Raw genomic sequence first — 25,593 nt, forward strand, 5'->3', positions numbered from 1 at the left:
TATTAGAATATCAATTTAAACAAGTTTTGCTGTAAAACTTTGACAATTACAGAATTGTAAAATACGCTGAGTTGGAAGGGACCCATGAGGATCATTGAGTCCAACTCTTGGCCCTGCCCAGGACACCCCAATAGTCACACCATGTGCCTGGGAAAGAGCATTGTCCAAACACTTGCTCTCAGGCTGGTGCTGTGACCACTTCCCTGAGGAACTGCAGTGCCCAGCCACCCTCTGAGTGAAAAACTTTTTCCTGATATCCAACCCAAACCTCCCCTGACTCAGCTTTCTGCCGTATCCTTGAGTCCTCAGTGGTCTCAAGAGTGAAGGACGAGTACTTGCCTCTCCACTCCCCCTCACAAAGATGTTGAAGACCACAGTGAGGTCTCCCCTGAGTCTCCTCCAGGCTGAACAGACCAAGTATTCTCAGCTGCTTCTCATAAGGCTTCTCCTTCAGACACTTCACTGTCCTGCACCCAGCCTCAAAATGAGGTGCATTCTGAATGCACATGCAGCTTGATCAATATTTCTCCTATTGAATGCTAGTAAGGTGAAGTTTGATGTTGTTCATCTTTTGAACAGGGGAGCAGAAAGCTAAAAGCTAAATGCCCTTTAGGCATTATATTCTTCGTTGGTATAAAATAACGTTGGAAGCCTATTTTGGTTTTGTTTCTGAAGGAAACTCTGTATGTGATGGTGTTTTTGTCCTTCCCTCTAACTTTTGAATTTGCTCATTCTAGGGGTTTGAAGGGTCATTAGAAGCCTGTTAAGCCAAGCCGACTGCATCCTTTATCTCCTCTTTGTCCAGTGGAAATAGTGTGTAGTGGAAGGGGAAAGAGAAGACAAAATATGAAATTCTCTAGGAAATTAGAGCACATTAGTTCTGCTGGTGACAGGAATGTGTACTCATTGTAACAGTAGATTCATGCCAAATTCTGCTTGAAATGTGTTTGCAAGTCTGAAATCTCTCCACACTGTAACATCTATATTTGCTGTTACTAAAGTTTGTGAGTCAACCTGGAAACATTTCAGCCTGATACTGGCATTTTTAAGGTGCCTAATTTATCTGTCAGAAGCATGTGGTGTTCCCTAAAAGAGCTAATTAAATGAGTGTTAAGAAACCACATAGCATGTTTAGTTATTTCTTTGTGCTGCTAAAACAGGAGCAAACTGCCTTTGGACATGCTACCTGTCTTAGGGCTAGTGTCAGAGATGGTTTAAGAAGCTGCTCTCTTCAGCTGTTTGTTTTGTCCCCTGTTTTGCTCAAATATCTGAATAGCACCACTTGTTAACTCTGTTCTGTCAGATAGGCTGGGTTGAACAATTCCAGTGTTTTTCCTTCAAATGCAGGGAACTTTGGGCAGGGGGACTTAGGAAGTGAAGATGTGTAGTTGTGTTGTTTGCTGAGAGGAGGGAGAGATGTGATAAATTTTAACAGAAGATGGTAAAACCTTTGCCTAGCTCTATTGCAGCCAGCAACATACCTGACTGTAGCTGCAAGTGCTAATGGTGGTTTGAGAAATTAAACTGGTGTGGGCTGACTCCACTCCTACAGTGCAGGTGCAGAATAGGTAAATAATGTCTCTGCCTTTCACAGAATTACTGACAAAGCACAGCATTGCAAAGGTTGGCTAGCACCAAGGGCTGGTGTAGTGACAGAGGAACAGTTTTGTTTTAAGAGTTCCCTGTAACCTTCTCAGATGAAATCTGAATCGTTACTATTAATAAGCTATTCTCTCATTAGACTGTTCAGTTCATCAGTAACAAGTGTTGCTCAGATTTGAAGGTTTATTGAAATGAGTTTCACTGCTTTGATTCCCAAATATGTTTAAATCTTTTGAAAGCTTAAATAATTTTTTGTAAAGATAAATTTACTTATTGTGGAAAGAAGAAGATTTGAAGTGAGGAAGTGTATAGATATATCTCACTTAAAAATAGTATTGCTTTTAATAAAACAAGACAGTCCTTGGTTCAGTTTTTAGATGTCTGAGTTCAAGGATACTATTACCTGTTCCAGCCTTTACTCCACTTTGTATATGAACTTTGTTTTGTATTCTTGAAATACAAAAGAAAGTTTATATAAAGTATCTGAGCAGAATTATTTAATTTTGGTAGAAAGCCTTCCTACGATTGTAGCCATTTTTAACCTTGAAGGCACATCCTTCTCCCCCAGCTTTGTTAACCTCTCCCTAGGTCTGAGATCACATGTCAAAAGCATGAGGAAAGGCAAGAAATGTATGTTTGTTAATTTATGTAACACCTGGATGTCATTGTGGCTGATTGAAAGTGGTTAGAAAGGTATGCAGTGGCAGACTTTCCCCGAAAGTTCCTTGTGAAGTAATTGCTGGAGGATTGGAGAGTAGGTGGTCTGTGCTTGCCCTAAGTGTTTCTTTCTAGTAGTCCCCGTGGTGGATTTTTTCATTAGTGTAATGTTTTGAAACAAAGGGCTTTTTCACCTAAGTCTTCAACTCTCAGAAGCAATTTTAGAGAGTTTCCACAATTAGGTAACTTGCCAGGCAGGGTTGGAGGACGAATGCTCTAGCTCTGTATTACTTGACAGACTGCTGAATCTATCACCCAGTGTTTGTTTTCTGTAGCACCAAACATAGAGTCTTTTCCCAGAACACAACTGTTAAAGTGCCTTCTTTTGTCTTCATTGACTATTTCTTTACTTTTCCTATAGATACGAGACCATAATTTGGGAATAGAATCTGCAGGATAAAATTGTTTGTCAAAACAAACAGTGTTAAATGACCATTCTCCCTTCTTTGTGAAGAAGGGAGAATGGTCATTTTGTAGTTTGGTGTTATAGCCTGGTGGTATTTTAGAGGGTGATAGGGTTTCAGTGTTTGGGAAGGGAGGAGAAAAGTCCTGACTTTTATGTCTTTGAATGGTTTGCTTAGAGGGATCATGGAAGTGGGATGTCAGTATTGACTATTTTATGTTGTGGTACATTGTGAGATGGGTTTTTTTTTGTGTCTTTGCTCTGTGCTACACAGTTGTTTGGAAAATTTTGTAGAGCTAAAATTAAGCATGGTGTGGCTTTTTATAAAATTTCTTGTTGATTTTGTTGTATTTCTTGTTGATTGAGTCAGGATGTATAATTGTTGCTGTCACTTCTATCTGAGAGGTCTAGAATGCAAGGAATATTTTTTAATCTGTTCTTTCCTGTTGAAAAAATAAGTCCCTCATAGTCAGGTGGAAAGATGTGAATTGCCTAGGGGAAGGAATCTAACACATGTTGAAATGGTGAAAGGTGAGTAGCAGTGTTGAAAACAGGCTGGGATACTGGCTGACAGCAAACCATAAGTGACTGTGCCATGTGATCCAGTGGCAGGGAGAGCTGCTTGAATTCTTTCCTGGGTACACAAAGATGGGGGACAAAACTTTGCAATACTTTTTACAGCTGCAGTTGCAAAGAAAGTTTTATACCTCCTTAGATTAAAATCTTTAACCACAGAAACTACCAGAAAAGTGTCTAAATTTCTATAGTTAGGAGGCACTTGTTCCAAAAACTATGTTGATTTTGTATGGTTTTGGGGTTGTTTTTTTATGATTATTTTGAAATGCGTCCATCTTCTCACATTGTTACATATATGCAGACATATGGGGTTTTTTTCATTCCCTTTGTTGGGTGTCATTTAAAACAAAGATATTTCTGTGTAGCTGCCAGGCAACAAATGTGGTTGGCCTAGGGACAAGTGTAGTAATGCAGTGCAAAGCAGAGTGGAGTGGCTCAGTGATCAGACTGTTAATGAAGGGACAGAAAAGAGCCCCTTTAGGTATGTACATTGTTGATGTTTGTCTTAGGAATTAAAGCTACAGAGTATATAAAAATACAGTTTCCAGATTTTTATTTTAGAGTGTTTTTTTGTTGTTGTTTTTGACACTGTACTTGTTACCATCAGTTATTAGAATAAGAGGACTTTGGGCTGTTGCATACTTGCTGTGGTGAAGAGAAAGAAGAATTAATATTCTAGCATTGGTACATAAGTGAGATCTCTTATTTGCTAATAGTACTTGAAAGCATCTTGAATTTATGATTTTTTTTCAGAAGCATAGTGGGTCTTGGCAATGATCCTAGACCTTTTGAGAGCAGTTTTATAACTTCTGAGAAACTTTAGATAATATGTAAAATGAAAGCATATTCTTGGGGGGACTTGCCTGTACTTAAGAGAAGTCTGACTCTGAGGTTGGATGATGATAAGAAGTTGTTGTCTAATTTGTTTTTTTGAAAAGCATAAAACATTTCCTGATGTTTTAATTTCAGACATGAACTATGAAGGTTTAGATATGTTTAGTTTTGATGATAACCTGTGTTTAAACACCTGTTTTATTTATGTCATACCATGTGCATTAAATATAGAAATGGGGAGTTCCACTGGGTTCAGACTTCTGGTCAATTTACGATTTTCAGTTTGTCTGTATTTTTCCTGATACTGTAGATAACAAAGATGATATTTCTCTCTGGTTCTCAGACGTGAATGAACTGAAGGAATGCCTCCAGGTACTAGTAAAGGAACAGCAAACTCTGGCCACACAATCTGCAACAACAGCTCTCTCAGCTATGAGGCTAAAGCAGAGGCTGGTCATCCTGGAACGATATTTCATTGCTCTGAACAGAGCAGTTCTTCAGGAGAACATCAAAGTAAAGTGGAAAAGCAGTAGTGTTCCTCTGCCTGCTGTGGATAAGAAAAGGTAATAACACATGCATGAGCAAGTTAATCCATTAGAAAAGCCATAGAAAGGTTATTAACCTGTCTGTGAGGGCTTAGTGTGATTTATTCCTTCTTGTGAAACATTAATGGTGAAGAAACTTCTTATTTCTTAAGATGGCTTTACCATATTAAGTGGTGTTCCCTGCTGTCAGTCCTCCTTCTTGCCTGGTGCTTTCTTAGAGTGTCTCTGTTTGTACTAGTAGGTTTTTATTGTAGTACATTGCTGTAGATATTAAACTTTGAGCTATAAGTATACATTTATTGAAGTATTTCTTTTGTTCTGCTCAGCTAGAAAGTATGGAGAAGCCTGTTTCAGAAATAGTGCTAATGGAAGTTACATCGTTTGAATGATAATATATTTTTGTCAATAGTTGCTCAGTTAAATAGTTGCTCAGCTCACATAAATTAAAAAATACAAATATATAAAAGCAGAACATGGAACCTTAGCTTGGGTGAGAAATGACATCATAGTGCATTTTACATGCAATTATTTAATAAAAATACAAAAGAAGCTGAACATAGTTTTCCTTAGTTTGAGTGAGAAATGATGCAATTATGTGTTTTATATGCAACACTTTTAAGAGAAGTAACTGAGTAAGGAATCATCTGATTACTTTTCATGTCTGGATAGCTGCCTAGACCTAAAAATAGAGAAATCTATCAGATAAGGCATTAAATAAAGTGTTCAGTAGCTGTCTGACAGAACACGCAATTTGTCTAGGGAAATTTTTGTTAGATTGTCTTTAGATTCAGATATGAAAGGAGAATGTAAGTAGAGATCACAACTAGTTATTATGGAATTGGAGTTCTGACGAGGATATCTTTGAATAGACTGTTCCCTTGGAATTTCTTTTCAGCTCTGATTAAAAAGAGCACTGAAATATTTAAGTTATCAGATTGCTAAAAACGCAAGTATAATCTCTTGAAGAAGTCCTGGGCTGTTCACTTTTGTTGTAATTTCACAACAAAACAAACTAGACTTGGTGGTTCAGTGTTGGAAGTGGTAAGGAATCTCTTGTTGCTGACTACAAAGGGGAGCTTACTTAAATGAATTTGATTGTCTGTGTGAGAATTAACAGAAATGAATGTGAGTCCAGTGAATATTACAAAAAGTTGAAGCTATCTCTCTTGCTTGAACACACAACAAAGAGAGATTTTTAGTATTGAGACTTGAATAGAAAGATAAGTAATGACAAAATGGGTGGAACTAATTATCAATAATTAAAGATGAATTTTAAAAAGTCTGCAAGCTTAGATTATGCAGTCCAAACTAACTAAAAATGTAGACTTGCCAAGTAAATTAGTGCATGAAGTGCCTTATGTTTGTGCATTTTGAGTAAAGCATCATCATTTCACTTTGAGTAACTATGGGCATTTTTTTGGTGACAGTCCATTATGCTGGTCTGGTTTATATTTTTCTCTGTGAAGCTTTTTGATATTGGACACAGAGTTGTTTCTTTGAAGTGGTTGAAGTTGAATTTTGCTTGCTGACATTTTGATGTTGTTCCCCTTGTTTCTCAAGGCACTGCTGTGATTCTTTACAAATAAAAATTATCTAATTGTATATGCATGCATGTGGCTAAATTATAAAATCATTGCTATACAAAATAATATCATATGGTATACAAAATCAAAACCATAATATCATATGGTATACAAAATAATCGTAACATAAATATATATTATTGTAATAGAAACTTATTGAAACTAATCATACATAATTTTATTTAGCTCAAGACCTGTGGGCAAAGGTGTGGAAGGACTTGCACGTGTTGGATCCCGAGCAGCACTTTCATTTGCATTTGCTTTCCTGCGTAGAGCCTGGAGATCAGGTATATCTAGTCATGAGCATATTGCAGATATATTTAATTTGAAGCCATGTGACTCATTAAAGTATATGTATCTGTGTTAAATATTGGCATAGAACTATAAACTTATGAATGCTGGATTTGCATAATTGCACTCATGTGATTCTATGCCCAGCAATGTTGTTGCTGATCAAAGCCACCCATGCCAATATGAATGTTGGGTTCTTCTGAGATATTTTATGCTGAGGAAGGTAAGTTGGGATTTCATGAAAAGCATGGATTTTTAATGCTACATTTCAGAAAAGTTAGATTTATCCTTCAGACAAGGTCAAGCCACTATTATTACAAGATAGCAGCAGCTTAGAAAAAGCTTTGAATGTGAAACTTGCATTTAGTTGGTGTACCTGTCAGCTATTGTCAAATTGCAGAGGTTGGCAGAATTGTCACCTGTGCCACTAAACCTGCCTGCCTCAGTCTGCACCATTTGGTCAGATGGCAGGTGTGGGCTTACTCCAGCCAGCCCTAGTTCTTCTCTTTTCTCAGTGGCTGCATAGTGAAATCAGCTGGTTTGGGTTTTCACCTTTCTGATTTTTTTTTTTTTGTGGGTGAAGATTTCTTCAGAATCTTGTCATCAAGTGTTCATTTGAAAATTGAGAACTTTGTCCATAGGACAAAGCATTTACCTTGTGTTGAAAAAAAGCTGCACAAAATATTGTGTACAACCATTTCTCTAACCTCTGTAAGGTGGGAATGTGACTGCTCTTGCTGTGTTCCTTAGGTGAAGATGCAGACTTGTGCAGTGAATTGTTACAGGAATCACTTGATGCACTGCGAGCTCTACCAGAGGCATCCCTTTTTGATGAAGGGACTGTGTCTTCTGTGTGGCTGGAAGTGGTAGAAAGAGCTACTAAATTCCTAAGGTCTGTTGTGACTGGGTAAGTTTCTTTTTTTGAGCTGTTAAATGGCAAGCTTGCATCTCTCAGATGTTGGGGGTATAAACATAGTGATGAATAGAAAATTTGAAAGATTGCCTTCCTTTTACAATGTAGTTATACAAGCAAGCAAAAAATTAATGAACTATTGAAATGATGCTCTTTAAATGTGATTTAATGATTTTAGCTGCTTAAGAAAAATCTGAATTGGAATATTCTGAATCACTGCATGAAAACTTAGCAAAACAATTGTGTTTTACTTATGTAAATATATCCACAGAATGCTGTGGTAATGCTGTGTATGTGCATTCTTAATTGTGCCCTTCAAGTATAGTAAAATAATACCGATTTTTGTGCAACAGTCCTCTGCTTTTCCCTGTTATTTAAGTAGGCTTCAAGTTATTACCTTTTTACAGTAGTTAATAGAAGTTACTAGTAGTTACCAGAAATGTCTTTTCAGTACTGGAATGATGTCCTAAAGGTGAATATCATAAAACATATTTGAATTTCACCTGTGAAAAATGTTTTTCATGTTCTTAGCATGTTTAATAGAACTGGAGATAGATAGTGAAGCTTGGGGTGTTTTTAAAGCCTAGCTGTCCCTTTAAAATTTGATCTAGTTTGGAATGTGTGGGCTTTTCTTCTGTGCTGCTTTCATCAGCCCTTCCATATTTTTTGTAGGTTTAGTGGTTCTTGGGGTGCTGTAGATGCTTTTGGTAAGCAATTGTGCATTATTTCCTCTTAGTTAATGTGTATTGTTTGACTTTTAAATAGAGATGTGCATGGAGCTCCCAGTACCAAGGGGCCAGGAAACATTCCTTTGCAAGACCAGCACTTGGCACTTGCCATATTGCTTGAACTGGCAGTGCAGAGGGGTACACTAAGGTGAGAAGCATGAGCACTCTGATTTTTAACTATTGCTGTTGGAATGGCTGACAGGCTTCAGTTTTCATGGGATTTGGTTTAATGTAATAATTGTAGTTCTTACGCACCTTTTCACTAAAGCAGTGGTGATTGAGACCTAATACTATCTAGACTGCAAAATCTGTTTTTTATATTTTGATGATCTGTTTAAAACAGAAAGCCCTGACATCCAATTTTGCTAACCTTCAAAATGTAGAGATTGAATTGTATGGATAACCTAACCCAATGGTTTTAGGAATGCTTATTAATAGAAAATGTTGATTCCCTCTTTCAGCCAAATGTTGTCTGCAGTGATGTTGCTGCTTCAACTTTGGGATAACGGAACGAGGGAAACGGATAACGAGCGATCTGCACAGGGAACAAGTGCACCCCTTCTACCTTTGCTACAAAGGTTTCAGAGTATAATATGTAATAAAGACATGCCCAATGCTGAGGAAGAGATTCAGGTACTTATTCTTGGTTTATTTAAACAGGGCATTATGGTTGAATCAAATTTCATTTGCCTAGCTATAATAATCATTAAGTTATCCAAACAAAGTTGTTGGTAATGTTTTTCATGTAAGGTGTATATACACCATGGTCATTTGGTTTTCATGTGAACATTTGAGTTTCTTGAGGTAGGGGAAAGAATGTCACAGCATGATTAGAGGTAAGCATTGTGTTTTGTAGTTAATGCTGTTGAGATAATGAACTTAGATGGGGCTAAGTAACTTTTCTGCATGTTTGGATTGTTTTTAATTTTGTGTTTAAAATTAGTTGAACTATGACTCTGTCATGGTTATTAACTGAGGTTGATAAAACAATCAGTTTTATTATGATTGTAACTTTCTATTCTATACCCAATCTGACTATTTTGTCAACATTCATGTTTCAGATTTTTCTCTAATGTGAAATGTGCAGAATTAATTCATTTTCTCTTGCACTTGAGCAGATAATCATCTTATCTAAACTTTATTGTGTAGTCTCATAGATATACCTTGGATGTTTTTCTGACTGCTCTTTTCTCTTTTCCAGCTCCTGACTTACCCTCTAAGTCCAAATGAAAGTTTTCTGAGGTATCTGACTTTGCCACAGGACAATGAGCTGGCGATTGATCTGAGACAAACAGCTGTGGTGATCATGGCCCATTTGGACCGCCTTGCCACCCCATGTATGCCTCCACAGTGTAGCTCTCCTACATCTCATAAGGTAATTGTTTGCAATATCAAATACAGTAAGATGTTTTCCCTAAAAGCATAACTGAATTTCAGAATGCAAAGAAAACATCTCCTAAGAGTCTTCAAATTCCTTTCTGATTTTCACAAGATAACCTTGAGTTCTGAAATTTGTCTTACTTGGGTAACTTTTATTGCATCAGCCCTTTTTGAGTGAGCCTTGGAGTGCAATTTTATGGTTTATGAACCATTCTTTCTTACCACACTATGGCTAATTCTGCCATATTTTCAGCTGTTCTTGTGTTTCTCAGAGTAAACTCTCAAGACCAGACTTTATAAATGTTGGGGGTCTGACTTACTAGAAAAATAAAAGAAAGAAAAAAGTAAATGCCAAACTTTCCAGCCTGAAAAATCTCTGAATCTCTTACCATAGACACTTACTGCTCATTTAGTAGCAGACTGAACTGAACATGATGCATGCAAGTCTTATAATTAGGTAGGTTTATTGACTGTTGGAAAGAAGGACGGTCTCAGATTTAAACACATTTGGCATATAAAGTTTTAAAAAATAATTTGCTCTGTGGATTTTATTAAGCTGTTTGTTTCAAAATTCAGTACTTACAGAATTTCTTATTTCCTAGGGATCACTGCAAGAGGTCATTGCTTGGGGATTAATAGGTTGGAAATACTATGCTAATGTGAGTGGTCCAATTCAGTGTGAAGGACTGGCCAACCTTGGTGTTGTACAGGTTGCTTGTGCAGAGAAACGCTTTCTGATATTATCTAGGAATGGAAGAGTTTATACACAAGCATATAACAGCGACACTCTGGTGAGAGTTTTTTTACGTGTTTTTAAAAATTTGTTCTGTATTGCTTCATAAGTTTCCTCTTCTCAATATTCACAAATACTCTCTACTCAGGAGAGTAGATGGACGCATGCTGATTTTTTGTGAGCTTTTTGTACTGTTGTATTTGAACTTTCAGAAATAGTGGGGTTTGTCTCCTGGGTTGATTGGATGAAAAGCATATGGATTCTGTAATTTTGATCCTGCTAGAGATTATGGATACTATGATCATTGCTTTTATTGGTATGGTGGCCTTGGTAACTTCAGAAATTGGAAGATATGAAATGGATTTTACTCTAGTGATATAACTGTGTCCAAGCTGTGTAGTTTCTCAAACAATAATACACTGTAAATAGAAGCCTTTGTCACTAAGATAGCCTGTAATTTTAAGATAAACACCATTTTCAGATGTACTGAAGACCTATAAGAATGGGAACAAATAGCTTCAAAGCATTGCTTTTGTCAGCTTTGACCATTTTTTTTCTTCATGCCTTCATGTCATTAATTTGAGAGCAAAGTTTTGATAAAACTGGAAATAGGAAAACTGTACCTAGTTATGAGATGGAAAATGTCAGCAGATTTTGTAAGCATATTGCTTTTGCTTGGTTTACAGGGACCACAGCTGGTGCAGAGTCTAGCTTCCAGAAATATTGTGAAGATAGCAGCACATTCAGATGGCCATCACTATCTGGCTTTGTCAGCAAATGGTGAAGTTTTCTCTTGGGGTTGTGGAGATGGTGGAAGACTAGGTCATGGGGATACAGTGTATGTATTAAAAATAATCATAACATTTATTTGCAAGTATTCTGAATTCATAGTAAAAATTATTTTGTTGTGTATATAAGCAATGTTCAGCATTTGACATTTGGCTCTGTTACTGAACAAAAGTTGCATTCTCCCTGCTTGTTCTCTCTGTCTGGAATATTCCTAATTGTCTATTGATGCTACTTTCTGAAGTACTTGTAGGTGGAAGGTGTAGTAGTGAGCACTGTTATCAGGTCTTTTATCAATGGTTTTATGAATCCAGAGCACATTTTCTCTGAAATGTTGACTCACATTCCAACGCTCACATGTTGGAGCAGGCTCATTATTTTTTATGCAATCATGTTGTACATTATTCCATCTTTCTGGGGCATTACTGTCCTGTTTTGTGTAGAAGCAGTCTTCTGCAGTGGTGTTGTATAGGGGGTGTGCATGGATACATTTTAGAGATTTCCCCCAGTGAAGAATTCCCTCTGAGGCAAGGGAGACTACACAAAGGTTATCAGTGTGATGAAATTAATTGGTCAGATACAGTGATTAAAGGTAGTATTTTTAACAGTAGACAAATATTTTTTAAAAGCATTACATGAACTCTGTTGAAAACAGAAGTTGCAGTTGTTAGACTTTCCTTCAGTGGTTTGGATATTGTTGAGTAATTTGAACTTAATTTTGGCATGTAGTTCTATTTGTATTTTGTTACTTCAGACTGATAAGACTTGCAGGTAGCATTGCAGCAATTCTAACAAGTGTGTCACACCTTTTATCATCAAATCACCTTTTGTGAAATATGTCACCTTCTCTTTAAATAGCCCTCTGGAGGAACCTAAGATGATATCTGCTTTATCTGGGAAGCAAGCTGGAAAACATGTTGTTCATATTGCTTGTGGAAGCACCTACAGTGCAGCCATTACTGCTGAGGGAGAGCTGTATACATGGGGACGAGGAAACTATGGCAGGCTTGGTCATGGTGAGTTAGTTGATAGCTTCAGATAAGTTGTTGAATTTAGTGTCTGTTGCAAATGATCTTTCATCCCACCTAAAGCTGTTTTGTGAACGTTATGTGGCTTCATGTGAATTGAAATAATTATGGGAGGGATTGTCTCAAACCCAGTAAATTCCCTGAGTTATCTGGAAATAAGCAACTGGATGGAGAAGAAAAATCTCCAGTGTTCTCCGTTCCTTTCCTCATGAAGCTAAGACTATTTCATGGGTTAAATCCTTGTTGGATCTCTCTCAGAAACCATATAGGAGCTTAGTCATGACACTCAAATCTGAAAATGAAACTAAACAGTGCTACCCTGCACCTATACAATAAAACATCCAAAAGCAAAGAAGCAAAAAAAACCAAACAAAAGAACCTGTCAGGCCTTCTGGGTTTTGCTTCTCACAGAACCACTTTGTTTTGAAGGTTCCAGTGAAGATCAGACCATCCCAATGCTGGTCACGGGGCTGAAAGGACTCAAAGTTATTGATGTGTCGTGCGGGAGTGGAGATGCTCAGACTCTTGCAGTTACTGAAAATGGTTAGTAGCAAAACAAAACTTAAAATTTTAAGTAAGGTTACCTGTCCTTCCTTTTACTCTGAAGATATTTGTACTGAAGATATGTTAATTTCTAGCAGCTTGAATTCTGTAAGAATTTGAAGCTGAAATTCCTTCTGGGGAAAAAAATATGTACATTTATACATTTTGTATATAATGTTGCAGAAGCATTTCCATGCATGGATTTGCAGTGTGTTCCTTATGAATATGTAAATGTATAGAGCTATGGTGTATGTATATTTAATGTAAATATATAATGGACCCACAAAATAATACATATATGCACGTGTCTACATTTTGTTATTATATAAGTGCAAATATCTCATGTTGTCACAAGAGCCAGAATTCAGAGAGATAGTAGAGCTGTCTCTCTTAACCCTTGAAGTGTAAAAGAGAAGCTGCATGGAAATTCATCTTTCCAGCATCCCTGAGCAAAGGTGCCTGGGGTGAGACAGATTCAAAACCTGCATTTCATTGTGAGGTCAAGCCCCAAAGTCATCTCTTAGAAAGCAGGTAGTTCTTGGAGGCTAGTTGTTCCTTTGAAATACAGCTGCTTAATATGATGGGCATTATTTAAATACTGAAATGTTTGCTCATACAGGAAATGGAAACCCAAATTTTATCAATTTTTTTCCTCTCTCTGGTTTCTGCCTTGCTTGCTTCCATTGCTTATCAGAGTACCTCAGGGACTCTGCTGATGCAAGTAGGGAACAGAAATGCATCAGAACATAAAACAAGACTTTCTGTTGGGCATGCGTGGGTTACCATTCTTGAACCGTAATTTTATTTACTGCAGATGCAGAACGACTTGACTGCTTATATGTTCCTACGTCAGGACTTAGATTTAGTAGTGTATTTCAAAAGAACATGATGAATGACAATTTCATTTCATTTTGAGAAATGCTTGAATGATATAAACTGAAAATTAAAATAGGTTTAACAGAAAATTTCACCATTTGATGTAGAAAACATTTTCTAAGTTCTTTTAAATAATTAAAGAAAGCAGTTTTTAACTTGCTTGATTTACAGTAAATCCTTTGCTTCATTTATTTTTAAGGACTTTCCATACACTGATACATTTTCAGTGAATGTTATATATTGTACTTTTTATGTTTAGTTTTGTCAGCATGAATATTTTTCAGATATTGTTCTTTATTATTGCCACAATTAGAAATTAATTTGAAACTGCTTTTCTTAAAATACAATTTTAAATTTGTGCTTGTTATAGAATCTCAAATTATGAAGAATTTATTTGTTTAAACAGATGACTTAGTTACATGAAAAAAGCAGTTCAATTATTTTTTGTTTCCTTTCTTCTGATTTAAAGGCCAGGTGTGGTCTTGGGGTGATGGAGACTATGGAAAACTGGGAAGAGGAGGCAGTGATGGTTGCAAAACTCCCAAGTTGATAGAAAAGCTTCAAGATCTGGACATTGTGAAAGTACGCTGTGGGAGTCAGTTCTCTATTGCTTTAACCAAAGATGGCCAGGTCTACACCTGGGGGAAAGGTGACAATCAGAGACTTGGGCATGGGACAGAGGAGCACGTTCGATATCCCAAACTGCTGGAAGGCTTGAAAGGTAATTATCAGAGTTGGAAATATTCCAGAGCTCTTTGTGTTGTTTGAGCTTTTTACCTGACACAAGTGAACTCTGCTTTGAGTGATGGTACCACGTACTGTGTCGTATTTTATGCTGGCAGCATTGAAAAAGGTAATAATGTGCATTTCCCATCACTTCTGCATTTACACCTACAAGATTTTAGCAGACTTAAAGACACTATATTATGGCTACTTTAAATGCTGCATGTCTTGTGTTCTCCATATTCTTACTGCTTTTCTTTTATTAGGTTCACAGAAATGCTTCTTTAAAGCAAGTATGTTTGCATTGTCATGCAAATAAATATATATAATACATGCTTAGATTAAGGCAGGTGAATAAAAAAAATGAAAATAACAGACAACAAAAAATGCCACTAAATTTGTGTTTGACTTTTGACTAGTTTGTAGTGGAGAGAAAATTCCTTCCTTCATTTGGGAGAAGACCTGAGGTTCTGTTGGGGAAGATGAGGAAGAAACCTCGTTTATTGCTCTGTCTTTCCTTTAAATTGTTACTCATATATGTTGAATGATCTAAATGAGAATAATTTTACAGTCTCTCGTCGTAGATGGGGAGATCTTTAAATAACTCTTCACCAAAAAAGTTTCTAAGTGGAAGGGACACAAAGTAGATTAATTTTTTTAAACTTGTAAACTTCTGTACTTATCTGTCTCTTGTTTTATGCTTTGCTATACTCTTCCAATCCACTACTGAGGCAGAAACGAGACTCATGACATCCATAGCATGTTCCTAATTAAGCATGGTTGTAATTAGTTTTCCTTACATCTTCTGTTTTTCTGTGAATGATTGTTGTACCTCAGTTATATTTTCCATATCCAACTTTTTTATCAGGAAAGAAAGTGATAGATGTGGCAGCTGGATCTACCCATTGTTTAGCACTGACTGAAGACAGTGAAGTGCACAGCTGGGGAAGCAATGATCAGTGTCAGCATTTTGATACTTTGCGTATCACTAAACCAGAGCCTGCAGCTCTCCCAGGATTAGACACAAAGCACATAGTTGGAATTGCTTGTGGACCTGCTCAGGTAGGTTTTAATTTTTAATTCTTTGGTTTTACTTCCCACTGAGGTTAGTGTTCTGTATTGTAATCCTGGTCCTTCTTTCTGTGCTTGCATGACTTTTTGTATTCTTCCTTATTCTGAGTAAATGAAGGATTTGGAAAGGCCTTCGTTGGGAAAAAACCAAATCTTGCACAGTTGTTCTGCCAAAAAGGGATGATCAACTTTCCCTCTGTTGGGTGTTCTGAGAAGCAGCTATTTACCTGTTTTGTTTTTTGTGATACAGCAGTTAAGGAGTTGTCAGCAGAAGGTTTCCTGTGGCAGAAGTAGTAAGATATCTGGATTGGGTTTGACAACACATTGGAAAATGTGATAGAAGAGTTCTGGGTCTGTATGGATTTATGTATGTTTACAAGGATGCAAGTAGAGCATTCTCTTTGACAGTCATACTGGAATTATTTCCACATCATCTATTACTGTTTGAAGGCAGATTTAGCTTTACACTCCTATCTGTAGTCAGTGTCATATTTAAAAAATAACTAACTATGGAACTTTGTGTATTGTTTCCATTTATAGAGTTTTGCTTGGTCATCATGTTCAGAATGGTCAATAGGCTTGCGGGTACCTTTTGTGGTGGATGTTTGCCCCATGACTTTTGAGCAGCTGGATCTGTTACTGAGACAAGTGACTGAGGGAATGGATGGATCCTCGGACTGGCCCCCTCCTCAGGAAAAGGAGTGTATGGCTGTGGCAACATTAAATCTTCTAAGACTTCAGGTACCTTCAGTTTCTTACACTTTGAGCAGTCATTGAGCTGAATGTTTTCACTAAGTTGCTTGGATGGAAACCATGACCTTTAATGTGCTTTAAAACACTTCTGTTGATTTTAAAAAGTGAAATAACTACACTATCATTTTATACTCTTTGAAATTCGGCATCTGGTGGTTGTTTTTTGTTCTTCTTGACAGCTTCTGAGTTTCATTAAGAATGAACTATAAAAACAATATCTAAATGGATTAAACCTTGTATAGTCAGAGATTCTGAGCATTTTTATGAATTTTAAATAGCTTATTTAAAAGGGAATGACCTCTTTAATTGGTGTCTGACAGTCACTGAAAATATGTTGTTTTTTCTAGCATAATATAGTGATGCAGAAACAGTTTAAGTTATTCTTTAGGTTTACTTCAGAACTTCAGGGCTTATAGCTACCATTTGTAATCTTTGAGTATTGGTTTAAATTCAGGATGTAGGCAAGCCAGCGTTTCCCTTTCATTGTACAGATTTGCAGGTGAAAGTTTGTATCTTGGTCACTGAACTTGCTCCAGGAGTGACTTCCTGCCAACCCCACCAAGTTCATATCACTTATTAATTAAAACTTTCCTTTTTTTTTTTTCAGCTTCATGCCGCCATTAGTCATCAGGTGGATCCAGAATGCCTTGGCTTAGGTTTGGGCAGTATCCTGCTCAACAGCCTGAAGCAGACAGTGGTAACCTTGGCCAGCAACGCTGGGGTTCTGAACACGGTGCAGTCGGCGGCGCAGGCGGTGCTGCAGAGCGGCTGGTCCGTGCTGCTGCCCACGGCCGAGGAGCGCGCCAGGGCGCTCTCTGCGCTCCTGCCCAGTGCAGGTCGGTCCTCACATTGAAGCCTCTTTGTTTGGGCATTGTGTTTTGATTCCATTAATAGCTTCTTCCATTCTTAGTTTCAGGAAATGAAATGAATGTCAGCCCGGGACGTAGATTTATGATTGACCTCTTGGTGGGCAGCTTGATGGCTGATGGAGGCTTGGAGTCTGCACTGAACGCTGCTATTACTGCAGAAATTCAGGTATGGTTCATCAGCTTTGCAGTTCAGGTTCTTCTGCAGGGGACTGAATTTGTTACATATATAAATACAAGAGTAAATGTGCCTTCAGTTGTGAACTCTGCAGCAGCTACTGGCATGTATCCACCCTGGTTTTGTGCAATTCCCCTACTCTTTTTTTACCTTCACCACCTTCATCCCTCACTTTGCCTTTCTTTTTATAATTGTTATAATTGTACAACTATATTAAAAACAATTATAATTGTTTTTAAAAAAGTGTGCCCATATGGTTGTTGCAGAATATACAATACTCATTTTGTTTGGTAGGAATTGTTTCATTTTTACTGTAGGTAAAAATAATTTGATGTTATTAACATGAACGCTTGTTAGAAAAGTGTTTCAAAATCATGGTGGAAGTTTTTATTTTCTTTAACTTGATTTACTTCTTTAGGATATTGAAGCAAAAAAAGAAGCACAGAAAGAAAAAGAAATTGATGAACAAGAAGCAAATGCATCAACCCTTCACAGGAGCAGAACTCCATTGGACAAAGACCTTATTAACACTGGAATCTATGAATCTGCAGGAAAACAAAGTTTACCATTAGTTCAGTTAATTCAGCAATTACTGAGGTAATTGTTTTGAATTTGTCTTTTGTACAGAATTGGTATTTAGACATTCTATAAACTAGTCAGCTAAACAATGGTTTATTTTGCTTAGTGAATAAAGTCTCTTGCTAGCATTTTTAGCTCCTCAGAATTCAAAATATTAATCATTCTTGTAGCTTATCTGTAGTTCTGCTCTGTTTGCTAAGGAGCAATGTTCTACACTAAATTACCCAATTTCAGAAAGATTGCCTTGGTTTTATGGACTTTGATGCTTCTTCACTGAAAGAAATATCTGAAAGTTTTTGTACCAGATACAGGACAAATGTTTAAAAGACTGTCCTTACAAAGTGTGAGAATCACCACAAATCTGTTTAGAACTGACTATTTTGTCCTATTTATTTAGAACTGCCTCAAGGAGACTGTCAGTGGAGAAGAAACCTCCATTTTAACTTCTTGACTGACAGTTGTGAGTGCATGACCAATTAAGGTGCTGAAAACAAAGCTGCTTTAAATCAGCCAGAGGAGCTAAAGGAGTACTTAACATAGAGGATGTATAGCAGGAAGTAATTATGAGTTTACTAAGAAATTTCACTTAATCGTGATGGCAACCATGTAATTTAATCAATACTGAGACTCTTTTGAGCTATGTAGTGTCATGGCTTTCACTGCAGGCAGATTGTCAAATTATGTTTTGTAGAGAGTGATGACAAAAAGCACAAACTTGAGGAATTTTACAAATCCTGTTAACCAAAACGTAATCACAGAGACATTGACTTTTTGAGCACTGCAATGCAAAGGAGTGAAAGTGCTGCATAGAAACTTTGCAGCAATTTCTTGAATATTTATGCAAAATTGTAGCAAAAGCTCAGCCCATGGACTGTGGACTGTCTTCTCTCTGAGCTCCCCTGAAGTGTTACTTTTGTACCACTTAGGAACATCGCTTCTCAGACCATAGCCAAACTAAAAGATGTTGCTCGTCGCATTTCTTCCTGCATGGACCAAGAACTTTATAGCAAGGAGAGATCTGCTTCTCTGGACCTGTTGCTCCGTTTTCAGCGTCTGCTTGTTAGCAAGCTTTACCCAGCAGATTGTGTTGGCCAGATCCCTAATACATACAGTAAGTTGTGGTTTGAAATTAAAAGCAAATACCCCTCCCCAAGTAGTTCTGTAATAACTTCTACAGGATAACAGTTTCTTATTTTAGTTTATCATCTTGTCTCATTTATTAGCCTAGTTGCTGTCTGAACAGTGTTTTAAAGTAGTTTATTTACATTGTTTTCTGTAAGCTAATTTTTTTTTTGTTAGGTAATAGGATCTAGATAATAAACTTTTTATAAATTTTTAAAAATATGTGATTTCCTAAATTAGTGCTAAAATCCAGTGCCATAATTTCAGAAGAGTTTGTCAGCTTTTGAAGTCTGTTTCTTAAATATGACTATGTGGTGGTTTTCTGTGCTCTTTTATTTTTATACAGGTCCTGACCTCTTAGGTGTTGGTTCTTTACTGAAGAAATACACTGCTCTTCTGTGCACACACATTAGTGATATACTTCCTGTAGCAACCAGCATTGCTTGTACTAGTCATAGGCATTTTGCAGAAGTATCTTGTGTTGTGGATGGAGATTTAACAGGTAGGTTTTAATTTCCTCTCGTCTTCCCCTTCCACAGAATTGTAAGACCTTCTTGAAAGTTCTAAATGACTAAGAAGGAGTCAGTTTAGTTTTTTGGTTAATGGTAGAGAAGGAGGGAAAATTCAGTGTGAAAGGCAAGAGCTTTGTACTCAAGGCTAGTCAAAGGTAGAATATATTAATGGTGATTTACTTCTGCCATGTGCAGTGAATGTAGACCTTGAACTAAATGTGAGTATCTTCTGGTTTTGTTTTTTGTTTTAGGCATTCTTCTTCCAGAACTGGTGGTTTCTATAGTGCTACTCCTCAGTAAAAACGCTGGATTAATGCAGGAAGCTGGTGCTATCCCTCTGTTGGCTGGCTTGCTGGAGCATCTAGACAGATTTAACCACTTAGCCCCTGGAAAGGAAAGGGATGACAATGAAGATTTAGCATGGCCAGGAATAATGGGTATGAACTTAGCATCATCTTGACTGCTTTCACAAAGTAGCTGTATAAAAGTGGTGGCTGTTCATGAAGTACTCTGAGGAAGGGAATCGTACTTCACAGTACAAAGTTTTATTAACCAAATTATATGGCAGTCATAAGGCAATATTTATTTCTGTCAGTACATTCTTAAGGAAGTTACATATAGAGGTAGGATTAAGCAGAGTACAGATGTGCTTTTTCAAGAAGTAGTTCACATAATTTCTCATTTTGAGTATGAAAAGTTTCAGTGAAAACCTGCGTAATACATCTAGGCATTTTGCTACTAAATTCTGTCTAATATAAAGGATGAGTAATGTGAAAGCTTTGAAATAAAGAATTATTATTTTCTCAGGGCACTTTGTAATATGAGTTTTGTCTGTGGTCAAAAGAGAGGCTTCTTTTATATTAAAAAAATTTGAATTTAAGCTGAAATGAAATATACAACAAATTGCTTGCAGGCAAGTGAGTAATAAAACCAAAGTAATTTGGAGGAAGAAGTGATTAGAGCAGTGATTTACCAGCAAACTGATTGTTCTGTTCCACCTCCACACAAAACAGCCATATAGCTGGGCAATGCTAGGTGACATTAAAGATTAGTGCGTTAGAACACAGAATTCAGACAGTTTAATTGCACAATACATAGACAGGAACATAGTAATAGCCACTTTTACTTTCAAGCATATAAAAAAATAAGCAGCTTTTGAACAGATGTGAAAAATTGGGTTAGGTAGATATGAAAAGAATGTTCAGGAAAACCCCCTTACTTTCTGATTTTCTGTTGATAAATTCTCTTTTTTGTTTTATATGGACAGGTTCATTTTTTACTGGCCAGAGCTGCAGAAATAATGAGGAGGTGACACTTATACGTAAGGCTGACCTAGAGAATCACAACAAAGATGGAGGATTTTGGACAGTGATCGATGGCAAAGTGTATGATATAAAGGACTTCCAAACCCAATCTTTAACTGGCAGTAGCATACTTGGTGAGAATTTTCATTTGACTTAAAGACAGAAATTACCTTTGTTTCAAAACCAGTTGGAATTAACAGATTTTTAGATACTGAATTGATTCCCTCATTGTTTCATTAGCTCAGTTTGCTGGTGAGGACCCAGTTGTTGCTTTGGAAGCTGCATTGCAGTTTGAGGACACACGGGAATCAATGCACGCCTTCTGTGTTGGCCAATATATAGAGGTAAAAATGTTACTAATGGGTAAATGGTCACTGAAGTCAAACATTGCTTTGCTGTCAGATTTCTTGTTGGAGCTCAGTTCAGGCTTGCCGTTACTATTTCTTTTGTGCAGCCTGATCAGGAGGTGATTACAACGCCAGATCTCAGCACGTTGTCATCGCCTCTGATAGACACAGAACGGAATTTGGGTCTTCTCCTTGGACTGCATGCTTCCTACCTGGCAATGAGCACACCACTTTCTCCTCTGGAAATTGAATGTGCCAGTAAGCAGGATGTCTTTTTGAGCTTTACTTGTCAAAGCATGCAAGAAAAAGACCAAGGACAAATAAGTCAACTGAAAATGTAGCACTTCTCTAATCTTGATATCTTCCGTAGGAGTCCTTATTCTTAGCATTAGCTACCACACTCATCAAGATCCCAATAATTTAATAAGATTTAAATAGAGATTAGATAATTTTGAGCAGTTGAATTTAGAATTTCATAGTATGCAACATAAAATAATAAATGATGCTACAGAGTCTCCTATCTCACCAATTTCTTGTCAGTTAAGAGCTGATCATGTGGTATTGGATGTTATCTCTCTGGGTGTCTTGGTTAGGTGAATAGAAGGTATAATTCAGTATTAATAGCAGAAAATTTGCTAAGGCCTTATATCTCTAAATATATGACGGCTGCCCTGTTTTTTCCCTGTGAAAAAGTTCCAGCAGACGAGAAAGTTGCTAAATGTTGTTAAGCCTGCGATTGCATTTTATTAGAGGAAATTGAGTCTTGATAGTTTGCTCTTTGATCAGAAGATTCACTCATGTTTTCTTTATTTTAGAATGGTTGAAGTCATCGATCTTTTCTGGAGGCTTACAAACTAGTCAGATTCATTACAGTTATAATGAGGAAAAAGATGAAGACCATTGTAGTTCACCTGGTAACACTACCCCAAATAAATCAAAACTGTATACACATCGATTAACTTTGAGTGACCATTCACAGCCCTTTCTCCAAGCTATTGCAGATAATAATATTCAGGATCACACTGTGAAGGTAAGCCCTCAGTAGTTCTGTGCACAAAAAAGGTTTCTGAAGGGTGGTAGTGATGATGAAAATTCTCCAAAAATTATAGGAAAACAATAGGAAAAGTTATTTCAAAATTACTTTTTGTGAAAGGAGTGGTTGAGTACTACTAATGAATAAAATATGTATATGTCACTTAGTAGCATAACAGTATGTTGTTTCTTCAGAATTTTTGAGTGGGAGAACTAAAAAATTTGAATATTCGTACAAAAAAATGGTAATGCATTGCTCCTCATGTCGAGTTTCAGAAGCATTGAGAGATCCTGCTCACCTTCAGTTGAACTAAGATGGAGGTTTTTTGTCAAGATGCAAGTGTATTTTATGTTTCAGATACATGTATGCCTTTTTCTTAAAATCCCTTTGGGCCTTGAGGTTCAGGTTTCACAAGGTTGGAATTGTGAATATTATGAAAAACCTTGTGATTTACATTGATCGCTGTCTTTTGTAATACATTCAGATTTTCTAACCGTCTGAGTTCAGCTACTTTATAAAAAAAAACCACAAATAAGTCTTTGGGTATAGTGATAGTGATCAATCATAATTTATCAGAAGATAATTGAAAAATTTTTTAGGTGACCCGACTATCTCCTGAAGAGATCAAAGCAGTAGTAGCTTTATTCCTTGAGTCATGTTTCTCTTGAGAAAGGATGTAGGGTATTTATAGAATTGGGTTGTAGTTGCTGTGTGTTAAATTGCACATACTGTATATTGTATCTCAGGAATGTTAGTTCAGATTGTGGAGATTATTCAATGTTATTTAAATGCTGCCTGTGGTATTTTGAGTGTTTTCATTGTATTTTAAAACTGAAGTTAAACAGAGGCTGTTGTGTGTTTTCTTAGGACTTCTTGTGTCAAATAGAGAGATACTGTAAGCAGTGTCACCTAACAACACCGATCACGTTCCCTCCTGAGCATCCTGTGGAAGAAGTAGGACGTCTGTTACTGTGCTGTCTTCTGAAGCATGAAGATTTGGGTAGGTAGGCTTGTGGTATGATTGTTTTGACCAGTTTAAACTCTGCTATGGATGACTTTGGAAATTCATATTCAAACATTGCCTTTTCCTATTAAGGTCACGTAGCACTGTCTCTTGTTCATCCTGGTACCCTTGGAGTTGACCAGGTAAAGCACAAAACCTTACCAAAATCTGTAGTGGATGTGTGTCGTGTTGTCTACCAAGCAAAATGCTCACTGATTAAGGTAAGCCTCTTAGCTGCTGATATTAATTTTCATTTGAAGTGTTTTATGAAAAAGTTATATATTGTTCATTTAAATGTCTATTATAAAATAATTTAATCTTTCAATGTCTTTTGTAGACACATCAGGAACAAGGGCGTTCTTACAAGGAAGTTTGTGCTCCTGTCATTGAGCGTTTGAGATTCTTATTCAATGAGCTGCGTCCTGCAGTTTGCAATGATCTCTCTATAATGTCCAAATTTAAACTTCTTAGTTCCTTGCCCCGATGGAGAAGGGTAGCTCAGAAAATCATTAGAGAAAAAAGGAAAAAAAGAGGTAAGGCAGAATTAATGTTCTGTTCTCTTTGAAATATTGGAAAGCCATCTAATTTCAAGGTTTGCTGCTATATGAGACTGTCCTTAGATAAAGCATCAAAGCCATTTACTTTCTGCTGCTTTTTCATTAAGTTTTCTAAACCAGTAGTTGCATGTCAGATCCTACTGCAAGAACTGGCTAACTAAAGTGTCAAGTTTAGTTGAGATGTGTTTCTTCATGTTTCAGTGTAGTAAAAATTATCCTTCAATATCAGATCCTCTGAGCTGGTTTTAGTAACATTCCACTGGAAGTGACGTCGTTTTAGAAACCGGGTTTTATTGACGTGTAGTCAAACAGTGATATAACTGGAACTAAATTAATGTGGTGAATTAAGTGTGTCCTTAAAGGTAAAAGCATACTGCAGGTAATACCAGAGTTAATTTGGTAATAGTTGGACATGGACTTCACCAAGAATACATTTCCATTTTATTACAGACAGATCTTGAGCATTGTGTGTGCTTAGATTATCATGCAAACCTAAAAATGTGACCCTGTAAAATCCAACTGTACTGTATGAAAAAATAATACTTTTTTTCTTTTATAGTGCCAAAAAAATCTGAATCTGCTGATGTAGAAGAATCCAAAATAGGAAATGAAGAGAGTGATTTAGAAGAATCTTGTGTGGTACCTCAGAGTCCTGTACCTATAGATAAAAAGCCCATACCAATCAAATCACCCAAGGTAGGATATTAGATTTTGAATCAACCTTGTCAATAAAAATACCAAGAGAGAAAAGAATGAGCTAAAGCATGATTGCTGTAACTTGACATATAATGTTCTGATAATGGTGTTTGGTATGTATAGTAAGTGTGACATGTTGTTTCAGTGAAGCCTGGAATGATTTTTAAAGATAAGGTTGTACTATGTATTTAGCTAATGTGAATATACTTTCTCTAATTTTTAAATTATTGATAATCTTAGATAAAGCTTCATTTCCAAAGAAAATGTTGTGATGGCTTACTTCCTCTTTTTTTGAACATTAAGGCATTTGAAATTTTATGTAGCAATAGTAAAAATGATAATGATTAAAAGAATACTAAGTTCTTTCCTGATTTTTAAGAAGTTTTCATTTTCCTGCCGGGTCCTCCCAGTGTTTTAAATTTGGAAATTGTTTTGCATGAAATAACTTATATTTTCAGTAATTTAAAGTTGTTTAAAAAGTTTTGACATACTACCTTCTTGTTTTACAGGATAAGTGGCAGCCAATTTTGAGTACAGTTACGGGTGTCCACAAATACAAATGGCTGAAGCAAAATGTTCAAGGCTTGTATCCACAGTCTGCCCTCCTTAACACCATTGTTGAATTTGCACTTAAAGAAGAGCCAGTGGATGTAGAAAAAATGAGAAAATGTTTATTAAAACAGGTGACATGGACAAAAACGTGCCACTTATGTAATTATGACAGTTATTAGCAATTTACATAAGTATGACAATTTGTTTTTTTTTGCCTTTGACAGTTGGAAAGAGCAGAAGTTCGTCTGGAGGGAATAGACACTATTCTGAAATTGTCAGCTAAAAATTTTTTGCTCCCATCTGTGCAGTATGCCATGTTCTGTGGATGGCAGAGGCTTATCCCAGAAGGAGCCAATATAGGGTAAAACTTCTTGTTGCTTTTGCTTCCAAAATTTTTTAATAAGAGAACGATACTTATTTTTGTTATTGTTTTTCTTTGAAGGGAGCCTCTTACCGACTGCCTGAAGGATGTGGATCTGATCCCGCCGTTTAACAGAATGCTGCTCGAAGTAACTTTTGGAAAGTTGTATGCATGGGCTATTCAGAACGTCCGGAACATCCTGCTAGATGCTAATGCAAAGTTTAAAGAACTAGGTGACTCTCATCTCGTTGCTGTTTTCTGTGGAGAAAACTGTTTTACATTAATATTATTGCTTTTTCTTATAAGTTCCCAATAATTGGGATGTTGAAATCAGTTCCCTTGATTTGTGTTGAGAATTACTTTGGCTTTGATTCTGTGTGTTTTTCCAACCTTTCCAC

General features: G+C 36.7%; 1 protein-coding gene across 3 annotated transcripts in view; it reads left to right on the forward strand.

Annotated features, from left to right (window-relative positions):
• HERC2 (HECT and RLD domain containing E3 ubiquitin protein ligase 2) overlaps positions 1 to 25,593 on the forward strand; it is a 104,044-nt gene that overhangs the window by 22,646 nt on the left and 55,805 nt on the right. For 2 of the 3 annotated variants that reach the window (XM_059839441.1, XM_059839440.1), the window contains exons 5-34: positions 4,476 to 4,695; positions 6,447 to 6,547; positions 7,302 to 7,458; positions 8,230 to 8,340; positions 8,654 to 8,825; positions 9,394 to 9,567; positions 10,175 to 10,363; positions 10,992 to 11,143; positions 11,950 to 12,107; positions 12,549 to 12,662; positions 14,008 to 14,259; positions 15,130 to 15,323; positions 15,873 to 16,073; positions 16,693 to 16,921; positions 16,996 to 17,120; positions 17,548 to 17,726; positions 18,635 to 18,819; positions 19,177 to 19,332; positions 19,594 to 19,779; positions 20,610 to 20,780; positions 20,887 to 20,990; positions 21,101 to 21,251; positions 21,809 to 22,023; positions 22,894 to 23,026; positions 23,123 to 23,250; positions 23,367 to 23,562; positions 24,146 to 24,282; positions 24,792 to 24,965; positions 25,059 to 25,195; positions 25,277 to 25,428. In XM_059839441.1, the coding sequence (XP_059695424.1) occupies positions 4,476 to 4,695; positions 6,447 to 6,547; positions 7,302 to 7,458; positions 8,230 to 8,340; positions 8,654 to 8,825; positions 9,394 to 9,567; positions 10,175 to 10,363; positions 10,992 to 11,143; positions 11,950 to 12,107; positions 12,549 to 12,662; positions 14,008 to 14,259; positions 15,130 to 15,323; positions 15,873 to 16,073; positions 16,693 to 16,921; positions 16,996 to 17,120; positions 17,548 to 17,726; positions 18,635 to 18,819; positions 19,177 to 19,332; positions 19,594 to 19,779; positions 20,610 to 20,780; positions 20,887 to 20,990; positions 21,101 to 21,251; positions 21,809 to 22,023; positions 22,894 to 23,026; positions 23,123 to 23,250; positions 23,367 to 23,562; positions 24,146 to 24,282; positions 24,792 to 24,965; positions 25,059 to 25,195; positions 25,277 to 25,428 (4,953 nt within the window). The remainder of the gene's footprint in view (positions 1 to 4,475; positions 4,696 to 6,446; positions 6,548 to 7,301; positions 7,459 to 8,229; positions 8,341 to 8,653; positions 8,826 to 9,393; positions 9,568 to 10,174; positions 10,364 to 10,991; positions 11,144 to 11,949; positions 12,108 to 12,548; positions 12,663 to 14,007; positions 14,260 to 15,129; positions 15,324 to 15,872; positions 16,074 to 16,692; positions 16,922 to 16,995; positions 17,121 to 17,547; positions 17,727 to 18,634; positions 18,820 to 19,176; positions 19,333 to 19,593; positions 19,780 to 20,609; positions 20,781 to 20,886; positions 20,991 to 21,100; positions 21,252 to 21,808; positions 22,024 to 22,893; positions 23,027 to 23,122; positions 23,251 to 23,366; positions 23,563 to 24,145; positions 24,283 to 24,791; positions 24,966 to 25,058; positions 25,196 to 25,276; positions 25,429 to 25,593) is intronic. The other variant, XM_059839442.1, reaches the window with a different exon arrangement.

The sequence above is a fragment of the Haemorhous mexicanus genome, chromosome 2 (assembly GCF_027477595.1).
Source record: "Haemorhous mexicanus isolate bHaeMex1 chromosome 2, bHaeMex1.pri, whole genome shotgun sequence".
NCBI classification, from domain to species: Eukaryota; Metazoa; Chordata; class Aves; order Passeriformes; family Fringillidae; genus Haemorhous; species Haemorhous mexicanus.